Source organism: Fukomys damarensis, unplaced genomic scaffold, assembly GCF_012274545.1.
Source record: "Fukomys damarensis isolate Sample0158 unplaced genomic scaffold, DMR_v1.0_HiC HiC_scaffold_20, whole genome shotgun sequence".
Lineage (NCBI taxonomy): Eukaryota > Metazoa > Chordata > Mammalia > Rodentia > Bathyergidae > Fukomys > Fukomys damarensis.
The window spans coordinates 4195322-4217962 of record NW_022900932.1 but is presented as its reverse complement, the minus strand read 5'-3'; the positions used below and the strand labels follow the sequence as shown (position 1 = coordinate 4217962).

At 45.8% G+C, this 22641-nt stretch overlaps 1 protein-coding gene across 4 annotated transcripts in view; it reads right to left on the bottom strand.

The window, feature by feature from the left end:
• Positions 1–67: 67 nt before the first annotated feature.
• Kctd20 (potassium channel tetramerization domain containing 20) overlaps positions 68–22641 on the bottom strand; it is a 23494-nt gene continuing 920 nt past the window's right edge. For 2 of the 4 annotated variants that reach the window (XM_033766411.1, XM_033766413.1), the window contains 8 exons: positions 20533–20716; positions 13886–14094; positions 9748–10021; positions 7198–7300; positions 6652–6772; positions 5335–5532; positions 3865–3975; positions 68–2778 (listed from right to left, as the gene is read on the bottom strand). In XM_033766411.1, the coding sequence (XP_033622302.1) occupies positions 2486–2778; positions 3865–3975; positions 5335–5532; positions 6652–6772; positions 7198–7300; positions 9748–10021; positions 13886–14048 (1263 nt within the window). In that variant the 5' untranslated portion in view covers positions 14049–14094; positions 20533–20716 and the 3' untranslated portion in view covers positions 68–2485. The remainder of the gene's footprint in view (positions 2779–3864; positions 3976–5334; positions 5533–6651; positions 6773–7197; positions 7301–9747; positions 10022–13885; positions 14095–20532; positions 20717–22641) is intronic. The other 2 variants (XM_033766412.1, XM_033766414.1) reach the window with 1 other exon arrangement.

Here is a 22641-nt window from a genome sequence, read left to right as displayed (position 1 = left end):
AGGGTCTCACTGCATAGTTGAGACTGACCTGGAACTCACTACGTAGCCCAGGCTGGTCTCGAACTCACAGCGATCCTCCTGCCTCAGCTTCCCGAGTGCTGGGATTACAGGCGTGCGCCACCATGCCCGGCAATAATGTGACATTTTAACACTGTCTTTTTGTGCCCTCAATGGCTAATGCTCCTAGACAACTCTAAACCTTAAAGTCTGGTTCATCTTGGCTTGCTGAGAAGCTCTAAGATACTCTGGGTAAAACCATTTCTTACAAAAATGTACAAACAGCCTGGCTTACTTAATTAGGCACTTAGAAGAGACACCCAACACAAGTTCCAGCTTTTGCCTATCTGGCCAGCAACTGACTGAAGGGTTGACTGCAGCCCCCGGCCCGCATCCCTGCAGGGACGGAGGGGCCACCGAGTTACGGCGATGCTGAGGTCTAGGCAGCAGTGGGGGGAGGGGTACAGAAGAAGCTGCTCTCTGCCAGAAGGAACCTGTGGTCCCCTTTCGTTTAGTCGCCACTGCTTGATGACACCTGCAGATTAACCCGAGTTCCTTGTCCTCAGACTGTACTGGTTGGGGCCAAAAGCGTGTTAACGTAGAATGCGGGGGGGGGGGGGAAGACACCTAGTTCTTAAAAGCCCAAGAAAAATAATCAGTTACACAAAATAGAGTGTCAGGTACATCTCCAACTTTCCTAACTTTGTACCTAAGCAAGAACTAAAGTGTTCGCTGTGGCACGTTCACGCTTAAACGAGAAGTTACCTCACACCGGGTGACTCAAATTTCCTCCGCGAGGGCAGGGTGTGAAGGAAGCACCTGGGCAGGTGAGCTGCTAGTGGGTATGGACCTGCTTCTGGGAAGGCCAAAGCTAGGCCTGACCTCAAATAACCCTCACCCCTACCCTGCCATCAGCCCCACAAACAGACCCAGTGGTGATCAGAACGCTAGGTGACATATGGCTCCGTTTTGACTGCTGTTTTTTCCCAGTGAGGAACACAGCCCTGATCTCCAGTACCAGAAAACAAAACAGAACACATTCTTAAGCCGTGGGCAGTGGCTCCGGCCTGTGACCCCAGCACTTGGGAGGTGGAGGCAGAACAGCCATGAGCTGGAGTCGAAAAGAAAACATTTATCCCTCAGGCCAGGCGGAAAGGGGGCTCTCAACACCCTGCTTTGATTTTGGAGGAAATCAAGTAGCCTGCCCTACAGCATCTTATGGGAAAGGAATTTAAGAAAACTCATGGTGTTCCTGAAGAACTGGGAGGAAACTGTGCCCGATCACAATCTACGGTGGGTAAACGCCGAGAAGGGCAACTCTGACCAGAAGCGGGACACGCTCTCCCAACACCGTTTGGTTCTGGAACTAAATTTTGCTCTGCTGCTACCAACCAGAGCTGTCAGAGGGTGGGGTCCGGGGAGACTGACCTGGCCTGTCCTCCACCGTGCGGTGTTAACAGCTGACAGCAGCCAGGCAACACCTGGACCTTCAACGCGCCCTTCCTTTGGGGACCACACCACCGTTTTCTTACCCAGTGAGTAGTTACTAGGATATTTTAAAAATAAAAATGTACTGATACCTCCGAGAAACTCCCCAGTATGAGAACCTGTTTTGAGAAATCCTGCCCTGGGACAGCCTGCTGGTGACGTCTCCCAGCCAGCCTCACTCCAAATGCCCTCTCAGGTGCTCTTAGCAATCTGAGACGCTGGCACCGGTGAGGAACCTCTCCGCTCTCCCCTGCACACACCCACACCCTCGCACTGTGCTGCCCCGGACGCCCGGCCAGGAGAACGCACTCAGCCTGCTCCGGAGAAGCCCTGGACTCGACTCTTTCCCAATCAGTCAGCAATTTAAGTTCCTACACCTTGAGCTAAAAAGGTTTCGGGAACATCATTAAGTCATTCTTCCTGCCAAAGAACTTGTCTTGTGTGGTTTTGGATTGTTCACTGCATTAATGAGGAAATAATTTCAGCTCTTAGGAATTTCCTTTTGGGATTTCGAGTGAGCCTGTTCTCTCTAGATGTAGTCTGGGTGCAGAGGCCCCAGGAATGGGATTCCATTAACCTCTGAGCATCTCGGTGCCAGCTTTCAGAAGACAGAGATTGTCTCTCTTTGCCTTTGGTCCCTTTGCTGCTTCCTATGCATGTGCCTGATCTAAGACAAAACAAACGCAACCACAGAGCGGAAAGGATGAGGGCTGCCTTGCTAACTATGAGGCAACAGGAGTCTTGACTTCCTTTCCGGCCTTTGCAGTTATCCAACTCGGTGACAGCACCAGACCCCAATTCTTCATGCCGCCAGGGCTGCTGCAGAGCTGGTAGCCAGCTCACCAGGGCGCTTCTTCATCCCCTGCCAGAGTCGCAGACTTACAGAGGGGGACGCACGTTAATTACGAGAAGGCCAGAGGTAGGGGAGGCGCGGGTCAGGGTGACACAACCACGGGGAGGATGGGAGCCTGGCCCCGGGGAGGGTGGACCCGTGACTGCCCTAATCCTGGAAGTCATTAGAAACCATGGGGACAAGGGGGGCATTGAGCCGGTCGAGTTCGTCCACTTGCGGTGGGTGGTGCATGAGGACCTCCGGGTCCTCCACGACGTCCTCACTGGCACCTACCAGGTTTGTGAGGGACCTGCTGCGAACACACTGGAAATCCACATGTCGACTCTTTCCTTCTTCTTTTTCCCATGACATCTGGATAAAGGGACGCTGCACATAATTATAGATAACTTCAGACCGCCCACCAGGTCTTCTCTTTATTTTTTCTTTACAGGTAGGGTAACCTGAAACAGAAAAAGGTCATTTTCACGATACTGCCAAATTGTGCTCACTCTGCATCCCTATTTTCTCCTTAGACAAGAAAATGGTCCTTGCCCAGCGCCCTCCTGGCCCTCAGATTAGTGGGGCTCATTCCTAGAAGGGACTAATCTAAGAGAAAACATGAAGTCTGTCTCTTCCGAGGGAGGGGAGGGAAGAACGCGCCTACTCTGTCCTCTCTGTGCGGGCGTTTGGAGGGCACACTGTGCAGGACGGTTGTGGAAAGGCAGAATGGTAACCTAAAGGGGAAACAGGATGTTAACCCAAAGTCAAACACCAAAGAGCCTGCCACAGAGAACGGGAAACCGTCCAGGACCGTCTGCTGGCTGCTCCGTGGCTCTCCCGAGGGGTACGGGAAAGACATGGAAGGAGAGTCAATAGAAGAAGTTCGACTACTTCCTCCCACCTACAATTCCGAAGTCAGACACAGTGAAGGCGTGGTGAGTCTTGTGGACAAAAGTGAGGCAGTGGCACGGCAAAGCGCCAAAGTCCCGGGTCCGCGAAGGGCAGCCCAGGGCGGCTCCGGCACCTCCAAGAATCAGTCTCTGAGCCCCGTCCCTGGAGAACAGAGGCGGGGAGCCACTGTCACTATATCCTCAGTCCCCAGAGGCAGAGGACAGTCTTAAGTTTTGGTCCTCGAGCTGTGTTTCCAGAAGGGCCCTTCCACGCCCAGAAACGCCTCACCAAGAACCCTGCTCGCAAACCAGGCTCCCACTGTGTGAGCCCGGAGACCCGCTGTATCCACCCTCACTGCTCTTTATCGTAAAGGAATAAACTCAAGCCCAAAAGCATTTCCAACAGGAGCACAAGGGAAGGAAATGCGAGGAAAAATCAGACAGACAAAAAATAGGAATCCTTCACATGAGAAGTGTAGTCTTCACGTACGCCTATCAGCTGGAAGTCACGAGCCATGGCCAGGGATAAAGTCTACTTCCTGGGCTGAGGACGTAGCTCAGCGGGTCCGCTGCCTGCCTCTCAAGTGCGAGGTCCCAAGTACAATCTACTGCTTCAAGTGCACAATCTGAATACTGACTGGGGTGATTTCTGTTTACCTTCGATCCCAATGCGAATGTTTTTCAGGCCCCGTTCCTTTAACACTGTTTTAGCAACATCTCGATTCTCAATATATTTGAAGAATCTGTAGAGCTTGGAGCTATAAAGAACTGAAACAAAACAAAACCCTGGGGTTAGTCACGAAGGCCTCTGTAAGACGAAGGACACGAGCTAAGAGAATCAAACTATCACAGGTGCACTGACCAATGGTGCTGAGAGAATCCAGATGGGTGAAAGATTAAATGCTGAATAATATAACCATAAAAAAATTTTTATATCCTCATGGTAGGGAAGATCTTTTGCGTATGACACAAAACCCAGAAGCCATAAAAGAAAAAAAAATACAGCATCTTCGCCTAGCCAGAACCACCATTAACAAAGCTAAAAAGATAACCAAGTCAGGAAAGTATTTGCTGCTCCTATTACAATGAGCTGACTTCCACGGAGGGCATTTACAAACCACGGAAAGACCAACAACCCAACTTTGTAATAGGCCAAAGGCACAAGCACAGTTAACAGAAAAGGAAATTAGAACAGCCCTTAAAAGATGTTAAAAAGCCTGAGTCATAAGTGCAAATTAAAACTACATAGGGCCGGGGATTTAGCTCAGTGACACCACACCTACCTCTTAAACACAAGGTCAGAAGTTTGATTCCCAGTAACAAAAAAATAAATAAAGCTACACAGATCATAAGATGCTATCGCTTCTCGGCCTTTTGGCTAAGATCAGATATAGATCATAAGATGCTATTTTTGAAACTATTAAGAGTGGCAAAGATAAGTTTTTCAAACTGGCGAGAGTGTGGGAAACAAACCTATTATATATTGCTCTGAGTCTAAACTGTAACAACCTTTATGGAGGGTAATTTGGCAATGGCCATCAAAGTTATAAAAGCCAAAAGCTTCCATTTCTAGGAATAGTGATACATATGTGAAAAGACTGCTTATGAAGACATTCACTGTGCATTATGCCTAATTCACAGCCTACCGGTCCCCCAGGGCTGGTTCCGTCGGCGAGGGCACATTCGTGCAGCGGGGTACCACGTGGGGGAAAGGGTGACACGGTGCAGGACAGTCTGAGCACTGGGGATCACTGGGAAGAGGGAAAAACAAGTACGGCACCGTGTGGGTGTATGGGGTATACCTGAAGGCGACCAAAACACTAAGGAGGAACACTGGGTGGTCGAGGCAGGTCCTTAAAGGATTTGTTTCAAATGCAAATCCCTTTATGAAAACTTCCTACGTTTTGAATCGAGACCAGACCGGTGTGAAAGGATTGAAACTGCAATGAGAGGAGAGAAGAACGGCAGCACATTCGGTGCTGGCAGGACCAGGCGCGGGGCAGGAGGGCCAGGCGTGAACGCAGACACTGTGTCCCCAGCACAGGACCCGGCTTCGAGGCCCCCCGAGTGCGATCACACCCAGGCCACATCTTTGTGGTGCCGCACATGTACCCTGCAGGCCCCTACTTTGGGAATACTCTTCTCCCATGGGCGGGGGGTGGTCCTCGTCCCAGTCCACGGAGTCCTCGCCCGTCAGCACGACGATGTGGCACTCTCGCTCCCCTTTCTTGGCACAGCCCACCATGATGGGCAGAATGAGCTCTTCGAGGTAGTGGTCAAACTGCTTGTGAGCGCCGTCGTTAGACAGCTCGTGCAGTAAAGCACCTGAGGAGAGAAACAGCAGCTGAGCAGGCTCCCATTCCCGGAGTGCAGCAGCTGTTACTGAAGCAGAAGCGCCTCCCGCTCCTGTCCCGCAGCTCCTGTGCCGCAGCTCCTGTCCCGCAGCGTCTCAGCACATCAGGTTCCCTAACCCCCGGGCATTCTGAGGGAGCGAGACAGTGCTGTCCGGTCAGACTGTCCGGTCAGACTGTCGGGCCACGGACCCTGATTCTGCGAGAGGTGGAACCATGATCCGGGGAGACTGCAGCACCTCTCGTGAACAGGCTAGGGGCCCCGTCACGGGCTGGGCTTCACACCGCACAGAGAGAATCTGATGTCCAGCAACATCAAGGGACTAATCTACGCACAGAGCAAACCCAGGACAAACTGTGGGGAAATGCATCAGGAGCTTCAAAGAATGTTTTCCCTTTTCTTTCTGTACTGGGGGCCAAACGCAGAGCTACTCCACCCTGAGTTGCATCCCAGCCCTTTTTATTTCTGGGACAGGATCTTGCTAGGTTGCCCAGGGTGCCCTCAAACTGGCAATCCTCCTGCCTCAGCTTCCCAAGTGAAGGCTTATACCACCACCCCTGGCTCCGAGAATAACGCTTCAAATAATTCAGGAAGCCTAGGTAATGATTAGAGCAAGGACTCTACGTCAGAAAGTATGAATTCTAATCCTCGATTTAATGATTAAAGAGCTTTGAACAAGTGACCCCATTTGTTAAATGAAGTCAGCACCATCTTTCAGGGTTAACTGTTAAGCAAGTCAGCACCTATCAAGCGCTAGGCAAACACCAGGTTAACGATGATTAAAATCACGCTAAGGAGAAGCCAGCTGACATGCGGTTTGATTTACTGCAGCCTTCTGCGTGTCCAATCGGCTGACACTAAGGGCCCACCCACAAGGGAAGCACGCCGAGCTCGACTGCAAACCCGCTGCTGGGCTCTTTGTTTACTCCACTCTGAAGCAGGAGAGGGAACAGGTTTGCTGGGAGGACGCCCCTGTTCTGCGGATGGTCCCCACCTCTACTTGAAACTCATTGTGCTTAGTGATAAACTGCATTCCTTCTGAGCCAACGGCAAGTCCGGCTGCTCGGGCGAGGGCAGCCGCTCCGAACTCACTCAGATCTTGACACCGGATAGTGTTGAAGTCAAAATTAATGCAGAGGTAATCGCAGGTGTCTCTGAGGTCTGGGATAGAGATGCCATCCGGACAATTGATGATACCAGTTTTGTAATAATCCTGTGAACAGAGGAGGAGGGAATGCAGGTGAAGAGATGGCGCGGTGCTGCTGTAACCCTGCTCACTCCTGGTTCTGCTGAAGTGATGGCTTCCCGGAATTATCACCAATGTGGCGATTCGGCAGGGGCAAAGTAGCCCCCGGTAAGCAGAACTTGACACTGACCAAGCTCACACAGCGGGGAGGACGTCAAAGTTACACGAGAATAAAAGATAATAAAGAAGGCAAGGCGACAACCGGACATGGAGAACCGGAAGCCAGTTACATGGATGTTGGGCTGCTGAAGGAAGAGATAAATAAATGCCACTGGGCCGGGGATTTAGCTCAGCGGTTCCGCCGCCTGCCTCGCATGTACAAGGACCCGAGTTCGATCCCGGGTACCAAAAAAACCCAAAACAACAACAACAAGATAAATGCCACTACACACCAGCACCGTGCGAAACACAGTCGCACTGATTCCTTCGGCAATCTCGTACTCTCCCTTCTCGTTGGGCCGCGTGAAGTTGTACTCTCTTCCTGGTCCGAACATCCTGCAAGACACCCAGCAACAGCGTTACCGCGGCCAGGTCTTCACCGACAGGCTTTCCCCTCCTCAGCGCGTCGGGGAGACCCCACCCCGCTCCCGCACGACGTAAGGCTCACACCGCGCTGCACCCCAGCAGAAGGGAGCAGCAGGTGCTCTCCGCGCGCGCAGAGAGGAACACGCGAGCCCGGCAGGTTCGCCGCAGAGGGGGCTCTGGACAGCCTCGGGAGCGTGCTGGGGCCTCCTGTGTCCTCCACGGCTGGGAAGACGGCTTCTCCCTTCCCTCCTCCACCAGCACTTCGCCGCCCTGTCGGCAGGCGCAGCTCCCTCCTGCCACACATCCGCGTACGAGATGTGGGATGGAGGACAGCACAGGCCTGGGTGGAAAGTCTCCATCTTCAGCCAGCCTGATTTGATTTCCCAACGGGGACTCGCTGCCATTTCCTTCCTCAGCCAGCTGGGAAGCCCTGCTTTCAACTGTTACTCTCTATCCTGAATGAGCTGCTTTTCAAAGGTCTGAAAATGATTCCACATCACGTTTTCCTAATCGCTGCACGATGTACAAGAAAACCACCCTGGTAAAACAACCTCCAAAGAACACTGACGCTGTTCCGGGCACGCAGCCGGGAGAGAGGCGGGCGTGCACGATACGCTGAGTCCAAGTCCTCCGGTCTGCCTTGGGCAGGACTTCGGCTCAGGCTGGTTTAGGACTAGTGGCACGGACTCGCTCTAACCCACACCCTCTCAGCTCCCCGCCATGACTGGTGTCCGCCCGTAAGCTCACTGCCTGGGAAGGACACAGGACGGAACAAACCTAAGGGACTCGGCATTCCTGACCTCGGCCTCCGCAGCCGAACGAACCACCCAGCGGGCCAGACTCTCTTCATGTGAAAACCCACCCATTCCTACATTCGAAGAACCAAGAGATTTTTAACCCAGAAAACACTTGCCTATCTTCCCTTGACCGCTACCCGCAGAGGCACCAACCCCAAAGAGCCTGCACTAAAGGAACTTTTCAGGGGAGGGACCACAGTGCTAACAGCAAAACTGAGACCAGGAAGACAAGCCTGACAAAATATACTTAAGTGAGAGATGTTTCTAATATTCTACTTTCATCTTAATTCAGATGTCTGAGAAATACACAGACAGTTTTGGTTCTACCTTAAGGGGTCCACTTTGAATTCATATGCTCCCACATATGCATTTTTAGAGTTGGGTTCCATTTAGTTTAGATTCAGCAAATGCGTATGTCTTTCGTTGGTACCGGGGATCAAACTCGGGTCCATGTGCTTACGAGGCAGGCGGCGGAACCGAGCCAAATCCCTGGCCCTCGGCAAATGAGTATGATTCATTCTAATTTCTAGTTTGTTCAAATTAGTTCAAAGTGCTAAGTCAGATTAGATCTTTATAGAAAATAAAACCTACTTCCAAGTAGGTGAGAAGCCCCGTAGTCAAATCTATCTATACACCGCTGTCATTATTTTTACTCTTATCCAAATTTGTTCTTGTCGGTCCAGGGATTTAGCTCAGTGGTTCCACCGCCTGCCTTGGAAGCACAAGGACCCGAGTTGATCCCCGGTACCAAAAAAAAAAAAAGAAAAGAAAACAAACAAACAAATGTGTTCTTGTCATGTTAATGGGTGGCCAGGAAGAGCATCTCCTGCTGCCCAGGCCAGGCTTGGGAGCACCTGCTGACCAGCTTGCCCCGTGGCAGGCTGACAGGGTCTTCCCCATCTGCAGAAGTCTTGAAGAAGCAGAACAGGGAGCAGAGCACAACGAATAAAGAGAATTATTATGAAAGAATAAAACAGCTAGGTATAAAGATGCCACTTCAAAAAACTTCAATAGTTAGAGGGGAGGCAATAGAACATACAGCACAGCCTCTATGGCCAAGCATAGATGTGGGCAGTGCACGCATGTAAATGTTTTCAGCAAAATAGCTCCATTCTTGTATCATGTGGGATATTTAACACTGTTTTTTCTTAAAAAACAAAACAAAACATGACTTAGGTCTCCAATTATCCAAGGAACTCTGACCCGGGCAAGTCGGAAAACATCAGTGAGCTCAGAAGAGTACAGAGTGAGATTTGGTAAGGTGTGTTCCCTGGTCCTGACCAATTTTACTCCTTCTTGTGAGGCTCCGTACACTGCCTGTTTTTAGGCCTTGCTTTGTGTGGAGCAGTGGACGGAACCCAGGCCCGGCACATGGCGGGCACCTGCTCTACATCTGAGCCACACCCAGTCCCTGCCCTGGCTTTGTGCAAGAAACACACCAGCCCCTCCAAATCATCAGCACGTCCAAGGCTTTATGAGCTTGCGGTTCCCTCTGCACACAATGATAAAGGCAGAAAAATAAGCAACGCGATGCTTTTTAGTGTCGCACGCTATGTAGGATAAACAGCATGTATTTCTATGCACAGAGAACAGTGGGTCCAGAAGAAAACCATCAGTCACCTTCCCAACATGGTATCCGGATGAGCAGTGAAGATCTGTGGATTCACAACAAACCGCGTGCCATCTACCAGAAGTGTCACTTTCTCTGGCGCGTGGGAATGAGCGTTACTACCAAAGCCCACGCTGCTATTTCCAAATCTTTCTGGAGCAATAAAGGGTTCGTGATTCCGCTTGCTCCCGCTCGGGAAGCAAGAACCTTTGATGTCCTCAGGAAGCGGCAGCATGTGAGAGAACTGAAGATTTGCTGGCGGAGAGGCGTAGTCAGGCGAGAGATCTGAAAGGGCACGCAAACAAACCAAGTCACTCGAGAGAAGAGCCTGGGGAGAAAAATAAACCCTATCCTTCTTAAAACAACTCAGTGAACAAAAATAAAAAACAAAAACCCCACCAAACTGCTACATGTTCACAGGCAAAAACAAAACAAAACAAAACAAAACAAAAACTTCCTCCCAAGAGTAAGTTAAAAAACAAAACTAAACGAGACCCATAGTGCATCGCCCTGAACTTACCCCTCATGTATGTGTGGAGATCAATAGGGCAAGAAGGCAGAAATGCCCTGGTTTTTTCAGCTGTTTTTAAACAGGGTCTCGCTATGTAGTTCAGGCTGGCCTCAAACTCAGAGTGATCCTTGTGCCTTAGCCTCCCAAGCTGGGATCACAGGTGTGCACCACCACACTCGGCTAAAATGAGTTTTAAACTGTAAACTCCCTGGATGGCTACAAAGGTAAACACTAGAGAAGAACTTACGTGAAGACCCAGGGGTCCTCTGCACCGCACAACCCATCTCCAGGTGGGTCCAGAGACGGTTACTTTCCTTCTGTTTTATTTCTATCTCTAAAACATAATCTTCTATTTTCTGTGTTTTATTTAAGGAACCCACTGCTGCTGTGGGCTAAAACTATTAAATTGCACATTCTTCAAAACTGGTTTTAAATTTTACTCTCCAGAAAGGCCGCGAGTCTCTGATGTAATATATCACGTTTGCCAGAAACTCACAGGCTTGGGGGTCCTGACATCATCTCAGCAGCTCAGAACAGGAAGCTCTTGCTCTTGGAACCAAAGCTCCAGTGCAGATGCTTTTGGATTCACTCATGGACCCTCATACTTTTGTCCTAGCCTCACCAAAAAGCCGTTTTCTTTAAATTAATTTTTCTCAAGCTGATCTTAACTGTGAAATGAGGGTAATAATGTTCACTCTGGCTATCTCACAGGCTTGTTCTGATAACTGAAGCAAAGTATGAGATCGTATCTAAAACTGCAATCACCACATAATACCATACAGGCTTAAAACCAAGTATGTGAAACCTGGAGGACTGTCAGAAGCACTTACAAAAACACTACCAGGCAGGGCCAGGGATTTAGCTCAGTGGTTCCGCTGCCTGCCTCCCAAGCGCAAGGTCCCAAGTTTGATCCCCGGTACCAAGAAGAAAATAAACAAACAACCCCAATACTAGATGATTACTTTAAAACTAATATATTTATTTTATTTTAGTGTCATGCAAGTGTTTTTTAAGGAAAAATTTCAAACATACAGAAGCACAGACTTAATACATTTATATCACTTATACTTGACAAGCTAACTTTTTCCTACCTTTTTACAAAATGTTTTGAAAGAAATAAAAGGCTACATAGTACAACTAAATAGCTCGCTTTTACCCCTCATATACTGTTTTTCCTTTTTTTTTTTTTTGCAGTATCAGGGATCAAACTCAGGCCCTTGCATTTGCCAGGCAGGTGCAGTCCCTCTTTTCATTTATTGATTGATTGATTGAGACAGGGTCTCACTTTGTAGTTCAGGCTGGTCCTGAACTATGGAGCCCAGGTTGCCTCAAACTCACTGTGATCCTCCTGCCTCAGCCTCCCGAGTGCTGGGATTACAGGTGTGCGCCACCACGCCCAGCCCCTCATATATTTTAAACGTGTATACAATTACCCACCAAGACTACTGCCTATAACTTCTGGGAAATTAGTCTGACTTCCTGCATGGATAACAGAATAGTTAATAAAAGGAAGCAAATACCTCGGCCAAAAGCCTATTTCGCGTTCACACCCCGTAGGGTCTAGGAAGTGTCCAGCAGAGCGTGAGTTGCACACCAAGGCTGAGGGCCACACAACACCCTGGCTGCCGCCTTCGGCATCAGACACCTCACTCACCATGAGTGTTCGCATTTCAAGTGCTGTTCTTAAAAGTGGAACAGGCACCAGAAGTACTAACTCCACTCTTTAGAATGCTTGATCTCACCTCAACAGTGAAGTCATTAAATTGGTTTGATGCCTGCACTCACGGAAGAAGGATCGCCTGCACACTGCTCACATGGGGGACAGCAAAAGAAACCAAATTCTTCCCCACGGCCACTCACGCAGGGCACAGCACACGCCTTCCCCGCTGATGCACACGGCACAGCCTGGTCAGAAAGACAGGCTCAGACCCCAGGTGCCCGCCTCCCAGCACAGTCGACTGAGAAAGTTACCCAACCTCGGGTTCTTCATCTGTGAAATAAGAACAGTAGCTGCGAAGCTCAATCTAGACAGGGATGGCCAACTTTCTGCAAAGGGCCAGAAAGTCAATTATTTTAGGTTTTGTAGCTCACAACCTCCACCACCACAGCTGGCCACAGCCACAAGTAAACCAGTAGATGTGATGGCCGTATTTCAATAAAACTTTACTTAAAAAACAAGCAGCCATCAGACCTGACCCCAGGTTACCATCCCTGCTCTGAAGGACGTTCTGTGTGTGAAATTCTGAGTAAGGTGCTGCTAGGTAAATGGCAGCTGCCAGCTGAGTTACAAGTTTGAAAGTAAGACCAAAAAGTAGAGCCAGTTAATTAGCCACCTTGCAAATAACTGACGGAAAAGATGCTCCTGGACGTGGGACTGCTGAGCAGTGTCTCTAGGTCTTGTCCGTCAGGTCGGAACACAGACAAGGAGGCTCCCAGGTGGAGGCGGACACAGAGGGTGACAGTCCCTGCTGTGTGCACCATGACGGGGACACATCAGGTCACTCAATGGAAACGCACTCTCCTGCTAATGACGTTTTAGCAATGTAGGTCTGGCAGTAAACTCTCTTAGAAACATTACGCTCAGTGCACTCTTGCTTTATGTCTCATTTTAAATAAGCATTGAAGAAATATAGTATTTTAACTGCAATTCTGCTACTACGCTTATCTAGAAGCCTATTGCTATGCCTTCTATGAAAGTTTTGTCGTTAAGAAAGGCAAGATTAGGTATTTCTCTAAGATGGAGTTTGGGTAGCTATTTTTGGTTACCAAAATGCTCATGCAACTTTGGGATTTTTGTAATTGGCACATATTCACCATACATGATAAAACACAACACACTGTATAATCTCAACACTGTAAAACAGGACGCCGTGTGTCTAACACAGCCCCAGAAGGGAGTGTCCAACTCAATCCTTCATGCTTATGCACGGTTTTGCTCTTGGTTTCTTGTGTTCTCCTGTCTCCTTTGTACAATGCGTCTATTAACTTTTTAAATAGCAAGGTTATTGTAAAACACAGGCATTTTCACATCATTAACTCAATCCACCAGCCTTGTAAGAAGGAAGAATATTTGTTTTTGTTTTTTTTGTTTTGGTTTTTTTGAGACACGGTCTCACTAGGTAGTTGAGACTGACCTGGAACTCACTATTTAGCCCAGGCTGGTCTCGAACTCACAGCAAACCTCCTGCCTCAGCCTCCCGAGTGCTGGGATTACAGGTGTGTGCCACCACACCCGGCTTAAGAAGGAAGAATATTAATACTGTTTTCTAGATTGAGAAGGCAAGAGGATTGCCATGAGTTTGAGGCCAGTCTGAATTGCAGTAAACTGTCTCAAAAATAAAAATAAATTTTAAAAAAGAAAAGAAAATCAGAGCAGAGCTGAACTCAGAAAGACTAGAGACCTCTTCTATGAGCTAGACCTTGAGCCTGTCTTCTGACAGCCCCGCCACCAAGTCAGGAGCGCTAGGCTGATTAAGGACTGGAGACTTTGGGAAGGTTAGCGTGACAGTAATGAGATATGCAAGCCACGCCAATGAGCTGCTAATATATTCAGGTTAACAACACCCGTGCCTCCGGGGTAGAACAGACGCTCAAGTGTCAGAAAGCCCCCAAATTAAGTCAAGAGCTAATCACTGCACCTTCATTCCTGGGACCTACGGGGTACGTGAGATTGTGAAGACCAGATGAAGCCAGGCTGCTCGTTTCTTTCTCTTGAGCCGCAGCTGAGGAACCATCATCCACTGTGCAGCTGGCCTCTGGCCGCAGTAACCTGTCGCTCTCACTGCCACGGTGAACATTCATCCTCGGACCCTATATCCTGAACTGTCTGTTGGATCACAGAGAACTCCTAGAAGACAGAAATAGGCAACAATTAGGACCCAAAAGCCAGGTTTCCCAGGACTCCCGGGGTACGAAAGCCAAACTGGAAAAGTGATAGCTCTTTCTTTTTTTCAGGAGAAAGGGGAATCTCAAAGGTTCATGGGAGTGTAGGTTGAGAAGACAGGGCTCACTTAAATGATCCTGACCGAATAGCTAGGAACCCTGATAAACTTACTACCAGGGAGTAGTTTTAAGCTTTATCCATAAATGGGTATCAAGTCCGCCGACAGGGCACACACACCACTAACCTTACATCTTTAAGTGGTGGAACAGTAATTTGATATTTATATCACAAAGCGAGGGGTGAGTGAAGAGTACGAAGAAAAACTGTCTGTTTTTAAAAAACACCGTACACACGCTTGCAACAATTAAACACCAGAAAATTAAAAGCAATCACAATCATAATGCAGTAAGAGATGGAGTCATCTGAGCTTTTAAAAAAATTGATTTGACTGGTAGCGCTCAAATTCTTTTTTTTTCTCTTTTTCACCTTCCATAGCTTATGCTCAACCCCAAAAGTGACCTCAAAAATAAAAATACACTGGCTGCAAGGCCACTGAAAGACCACCAGCTCTCTCAGGCCACCCACAGACCAATGGCCCAGGAAGAGTGGAGCAGCAGGAGCCGCCTTTCCCCTGGCTCAGGGCGCCAGCGACCCTTCTGTGCTGAGTGGCCCCGACTCCCCAGGCATCCCTGCAGCTCAGCCTGCCCAGCACGCAGCCCAGACTGGGCTCATTTCCACTTGGCAGTGGGAGAAATGTCGTAAGCCACGAGTAATTTATAGGCACATGCGTCTCATGCTTTAAACAAGGGCATTAACGAGTCTTAATACTCTGGATTCCCAGACATACCAAGCATGTAGTAGGTGTCAATGACTATCTGTAACAGAAATTAATACTGAACCCCTTCTTAACCTCTATTAATAACACAAGCTTAGTTCCTATTTTAACTTGAACTAAATATAAAAATAACCACTTTGAAAAGATGGATCAACGCACATACCTGAAAATAAGTTATTTTAAGGAAGAGATACTTTCAGTTGATAAAATCACTCTTACACAATGGCTCTTACAATATAAAACAAACTAAAGGAATAAAGTAAAAATACTGATAAAACACCTGATATGTGAAAGGGTATTTAAAGAAAAAAATGTATTTACAATATTTTAAAAAAGCCAGTTACAATTCATTCCTATGGTCAGACAGAACTCCCAGGGCCCTCAAGTTTGAGTAAGATGTTAAACTCAAGTTTAAAGAACAATATAAAGAAGTGTGAGGTGGGGAGGCAGCTCAGAGGGAGATGCGTGCCTCACATGTGAGGCCTTGGGTTTCATCCTTACCACTGAAAGACAAGGTCTATGGATTTTTTGTCCCACAGTTTGGGACTTGTCTTACTTTTTCACTGCTGAGACAAAATACCCAGCACCCAAAGTTAAAAGGGGAAAGGTTTATTGTAGCTCACAGTTTGTGGAGGTTTCAGCTCATGGTTGGCTGGCTTCAAGGCAGGGTGGCGCGGCAGAGGGGCCTCAAGGAGGAGAAACGGTTCATGGTGGACAGAAGGCAGTAAAGCAGCAAAGTGAATGAAGCCACAGTAAATGAAAAAACAGCAAAGCAAATGAAGCAATCAACAACTGCAGCCTCTTTCTGCCCCTTAGAGTCTGTTCAGGCTACACACCCTTAGGGTGGGCGCACTCACATGGAGGATGGGCCTTCCCATCATCTACACGCAGACCCGTGCCAAACCATCAGTGGACAAACCGAGTAATCACACATCCTTGATCCCAGCATCACAGCCTAGATCCAGTCACCCCTAAAAAGCCCCACCTATGACCACAGGAAGCTTTTGGGGGACATCCAGACACAAACAGGACTGAACCCAGGGTTAGTCTACCACTGAGCTACATCCCCAGCCCTTCCTTCCTTCTTTTTTTTTGTAACAGGTTCTTGCTATATTCCACACTACCTATGGCTACTGCCTCTCCACCCTACTGCTCAAGAAACATTCCAAAAACGGAGACAATGAAGCTAACAATGACAAAAGATCTAATAGAATGAAAACAGCAGGCAGGGTGGCCAGTTGAGTAGAAAAGGAAGAAAGAGAATCAACAACAGGAAAATAATGCAATGAAAGGAATAAGTCAGAACTTATCAGTAATAACTCTCCATGTGAATGGTCTCAATTCCCAACCAGAAAGAAACAAAATCTAGTACGTTGTATATACAAAACACATTTAAAATGGGCATGGTGGCCCACACCTGTAATCCCAGCACTTGGGAGGCTAAGGCAGGAGAATCTCCAAGAGTTTGAAACCAGCCTGGGCTGCATAGTGAGTTCAAGGCCAACCAGGACTACACAGCAAGACCCTGTCTCAAAAAACAAAAACGAAGGCCAGGGATTTCACTCAGAGGCATTGTGCCTGCCTCCTAAGCAGAAGGTCCTGAGTTCAATCCCCAGTGCCTAAATAAAGAAATAAATAACAAAAACAAAAAATGAACACATTTAACCCAAAAATAAATCCATAAACTAAAAATCAAAGGACAGAAAACAGTATTTCATGCAACGAGAACCCAAGAAAAGAAGTGTAGCTATCTTATTTTTAGACAAAGTAGAGCTCAAACCCAAACTGAACAGAAGAGGCAAAGAAAGTCATTACATATTAGTTAAGGGACCAACTCAACAGGAAGAAATAACAATTATTAACATATATGCAACAAATAACAGGGCACCCAACTTCATAAAACAAGTACAACTGAACATAAAAGATCATATAAACATAAACACAATTATAGTGGGGGACCTCAATACCCCACTGTCACAAATAGATCAACTAGAAAAAAAAAAGAAAAAAAAATATCAGAGTTGAACAAAATCTTTCAACAAATGGACTTCTAGATATGTGCAATATTCTGCCCAACAATGGAATACACATTTTTCTCAGCAGTACATGGAACTTTCTCCAAAGCAGACCATATACTAGCCAATAAAGCATGCATAAGTAAATGCAAAATAATAAAAATTATACCATGCATATTATCAGATGACAGTGCAATGAAATAATGACAAAAGAACACAGAAATTATGCAAACACATGGAAATTAAACAATATGCTCTTGAATAATCAATGGGTAGCATAAAAAAAATCAAGGAAGAAAAGAGTTACTGGAACTAAACAATAATGCCAGTACAACATAGCAGAACTTAAGTAATACAATGAAAAACTGACAGGATTGAGACCACCCCCCCATGTATATACATAACAAATTGAAGAGCTGGTTCTTTGAAAGAATAAACAATATAAACAAACCCTTAGCCAATTTTACCAAAAAAAAAAAAAAAAAAAAAAAAAAAAAGCCTATGTCTGGATTGTCTGCTGACTTTTAGAAGAACTTCAAGGAAGATCTAACACCAACACTCCTTAAAGCTCTTTAATGAAATTGAAAGGGACAGAGGACTCACAAAGCCATTCCTGGAAGCTAGCATTACTGATTCTAAAACCATACAAGAATCCAAACAAAAAATAAGTTCCACAAGGTTGAAGGTAGGATTCCAGCCCAAGATCTGGGGCTGGTACATACAACCTTTCCATGCCAGTGATAGACATATCAAGCATCTTTACCATTTAAATATTTACTATAACCTTCAGATGGGGTTGATTTTACAAGCTGAGTATAAATTTTTTTTTTTTTTTTTTTTTTTTTTTTTGCTGGGGATCGAACTCGGGACCTTGTGCTTGCAAGGCAGGCGGTGGAATCATTGAGCTAAATCGCCGGCATAAGATCTCACTTAATTTTGCTATAACTTCTTTCAGCTTAATACACACCAATTGGGTAGATGAGATTCTGTAATTTACATAGCAGGTGCTTCATCTTTTTTGATTGGACTTAGTTAAGATCACTCTAATGACATCTTTAAGCCAGTCACAATCCAAGGTATGTCAGACCAGTCAATGTCATGATTCCCAAGGAGAAGCCAGTCAACATACAACAGAATCCCCAGGCTGAAGTCCGTAATGTCCAAGTCTGAAACACTTAGCAGCACCAGAAGTATTTTGGATTTCAGATTTTTGAACTTTTTTTTTTTTTTTTTTTTTTTTTTTTTTGGTGAGACAGGGTCTCCTACAGAGTTCAGGCTGGCCTTGAACTCACACATAGTCCAGGTTGGCCTCAAACTCCTGGCAATCTTCCTGACTCAGCCTCTCTAGTGCTGAGATAACGTGTGAACCACCACGCCCAGCAGGTTATGGAACATTTGTATATGCATAATGCATACGGTATCTTATAGATGGAGCTCGTCTAGTTATGAAATTCATTTGCATTTTATATACACATAGCCTGAAGGTTATTTTATATAACACAGATACTACTTGTTTAATGACCAACTTATGTTTCTGCAACTAGGGCATAAAATGAATTATGAGGAATTGTATGTAGTACATGTTACAATATTCAGAACAAAGAAATGGTCAAAGGAAGCTCCAACTTGATGACTTTGCTGTTTTATGTGTAACTCTTACATGTAGTGCTGTAATGTATAACAGAACATAAAACTACTGTACTGTACAATCAGCACAAATTACAGTTCTGTATAAACAAAATTATCAAAAGAAAGACAATGAGGCTCTATCAACAAGATAGACAAAAGTGTACAACAACAAAAATGCATCGTAAGCCTGAGCAGCAGGCTGTAAATCTGAACAGTTGTTCAACAGGTAGATCATTAAATGAGAAATACTTATACTTTTAATAATTTTGTGCATGAAACAAAATTTTATAGGATGGAACTTTCCACTTGTGGCCGTATGTTTAAGACAAATAATTTTGGCTTTTGGAGAATTTCAGATGCTCTTTTTTGAATTCAGGGCCTTCAACCCATCTCCCCTCTTGGAGACAAGGAACTCACTAAGTTGTTAAATTGTCCAGCTTGGGCTAGAAAAGCAATTCCTCCTGTCTCAGCCTCCCAAAGTGCTGGGGATACAGGTGTGTACTACTCTGCCTGGCTCCTTCTTTCCTTATATATTCTTTGGGATGATTAAACTCTTTCACTACCTTGTCAAGAAGGATATTTTGATCATTTTTTCATTCTTTTCTCATAGATGCTTTAAGGCTATACACTTCCCTTTGTGCATGGCTTCAGCCTAACTCAATCCATTCTGATATATTTTAATTGTCACTCAGTTCAGCCTATTTCTTTTTTGGTACTGGGGATCGAACTCGGGTCCTTGCACTTGCAAGGCAGATGGCAGAACCAGAGCTAAATCCCTGGCCAGTTCTGCCTATTTTCTACATCTCACTGTGATTTCTTTTTTTGACCAGGTTATTCAGAAGTGTGTTGCTAAATATTCCAATGTTTGGGGATTGTTTCAGTGACTTTTTGTGTGGCTGAGACAAAATAATCAACACCCAAATTTAGAGGAGGAAAGGCATATTATTGTAGCTCACAGTTTATAGAGGTTTCAGTTCATAATCATCTGGCTCCAAGGCAGGATGTCATGGCAGAGGAGTATCACAGAGGAGAAACAGTTCGTGGCAGGCAGAAGGCAGCAAAGTAGCAAGCAGCAAGCAATGACAGCAGCCCTCTTTCTGTCCTTTATATTTCATCCAGGCTATGCTGTCTGGGTGGGCAGCACACCCAGGGTAGGTCACCTTTAATCCCAGCACCACATCCTTAATTCCAGCACCACACACCCTAGATCCAGCCACCTCCAAAAAGCCCCAACTATGAATTCAAGAGGTTTTGAGGGGACATCTAGATGACAGCCGTAACAGAGCCATACTTAAGTTTTTTACTGATTTTGAACTTTATTCCGCTGTGTTCAGAGAGCCTTATAGTATAATTGAGACTGTACTGCTGGATGGTCTCTTTTTTCAGGTATACTTGAAAAAGAATGGTTTGGTGCAAATTAAGCCAAATGTATGAAAAGTACTATCCACATCTTCTATGGCAGGAGTGGGAAAACTGCCTACTGCCTATTTTTATAGTTTTATTGGAACACAGTCGTGTCTACTTAGGAATTGGCTGCTTCTGTACTATTAAAGTATGGCCCACAAGACCTAAAATATCAGGCTCTTCACCAGGAGAGTGTGTCATTCGTGTTCTAAATCCTTACCTTCTGGCTCCCAGTAAAAACCTAGGATGTTTTATAAGGGGCCTTCCTTCTTGGCCCGCTTGGTGTCTGCATACCCAGCACCATGCTAATTTCTGCTCAGCTCTGGTCTCTTAGCAGCTGCTTCCAAAAACACTGGCAGGGAAGAGTGGTCCAGAATGTCAGGCTCACCTTAGCCTATTTCTCTTCTCTGTCTGGGCTCCACCAGAGAAAGAGAGCCTACAGTGGGTGTGTGTGTGTTTGTATGTGTGTACACAGAATTTCGTACACACTAGAATATTTATTGCATGGAAATGGCTTACCCAGTGTTGGGGACTGGCCATCAGGAGGGCAGGCTGGGACCCTCAGGCAGGAGCAGATTTTATTACCCACAGGTGGATCCAAAAGGTGGAATTCTTATGCCAGGGAAGCTTCCGTTCTGCCCTTAAAGCCTTTCAGCTGATTGCATCAGGACCACTCGTATCACCCAGGACGGTGGTGGTGGATCTACGGTACACGTGCCACAGTGAGCTGTTCGCATCACTGAAAGCTCGAAAGGTTCACCATCACTGCCCTATATAATCTTCCTTCCTTAGAGTAAAACGATTACAGACTAATCACATCTACCAAACCCCTTCACGGCAACACCCAGATCAGTGTTGGAATAACTAGGAGCCATGCTGAGCCAGGCCGACACACGCTGCCCACCACACCTTCCCTCCAGGAACTGACTACTGACTAGTTTTCTGATGCCTTCAGACAGATGTGGGGTTCTCCTGTTTTGTTTATATTTTCTTACTGCTCTTAATAGGTTCAGCCTGATAGAAACATGTCAATCATTAAGTAGAAGCCAAGTCTCTGTGTTTTATAAAAACATGTTCTAAAATGTAATAGTTGCATGAAAATTCAACAACTGGATTATACATAATTTAGCTTATTTCCATTTTCCTCCTTCTAGAGCTATAGAGAAGGGAAAAACAGGGTGTTTCTCCCGTTATGAACTTGCAATACAGGCAATACTTCTCTGACCAAGCAGTAATTCTTCATCTCATATTTTATCATTTAAAATATCAAGATGTACCTTGAAATTATTTAATAATGCTTCATTTTCCTAAAAGTTATTAGCAGATTGATGTTTGTGTCTTAAACTCGGTTAACAAGTGTGTTGCATTATCTACGGAAGTTGCCCAGAATGGGCTCCAACCTTCTATCCTCCTGCCTCAGCCTCCCAGAGTGCTGGGATTACAGGTGTGTGCTACTGAGCCTGGCTTCTGTGAAAATTTTTGATAACGACTGGCACTGGTCCTTGGGCCTAGATGATCTTGACAGTGACTGGACTGTTTTCAGAGTTTTCTGTTAGTCCTATTGCTACCGAGCTGATTCACAATGGTTCATACCAAATGACATGATTAACAAATTCTTCCACACCTTTAAGGAAGAAATTTTATCAATCTTACACTAACTTTTCCAGAGAAAAGTAAAAGAGGGAACATTTCTCAATTCTATTTCTGAGGCCCTCATAACATTGAGCCAAAATGTCGTGATGAGTACACTATTAAAAAGGACCATAGGCCAGTATTTTTCACAAACATATGCACCAAAATCCTAGAAAACAGCTAGAAAAGTAAATCTGGATGCATACAAAAGGATAACGACAACGGCTGGTGTAACATTAAAAATTAATATAACTCATCAACTAAAAAATAAAAAATATATTTTAGAATTAAAAACATGGAAACAATATTAATTGATATGCTAAGTTTTTCAAAGTCAGATTAAAACAATAAATGAATCCACAGAAAAAAGTCTGATGAAAATATTGAACTCTGGACCTTACACTTGCGAAGCAGATGGCGGAACCACTGAGCTAAATCCCTGGTCCATAAATTTTTTTAAAAAGCATTGTTTAACTTAATATCTCGGTATCTAAAATGGACATAATTTTACTCTTAAAATGAGGAAAAAAGGAAAATATATCTCTGAAAACTGGAAAAGCAAGAAAATGCTTGAACCACTGGAATTTTTAAAAAAATGCTTAGAACAGTTTAAGAGAAAAATGTGCATGTTGAAACAAATAATATATTACTACACAGAGGAGTCTGACATTTTTCTATCTAGATTAAAGAAGAAATAGGCTTAACAGGTGAACTGCGAATTCAGGGTACATACATGAAATAATTCCTAAAACAGATGATTCTATGGATGACAGCACCACCTCACTCACTAGGCTTCCTATAACATAGCCGCTTACACAGAGGCACCATGTATTCCAAACCCTGGTGAGGACGGGAAGGCAGCTACACAGAAAAAGATGCCCAGGGCCGGGGATTTAGCTCAGTGGTTCTGTTGTCTGCCTCGAAAGCGCAAGGACCCAAGTTCGATCCTCAGTACAAAAAAAAAAAGATACACACACACACACACACACACACACA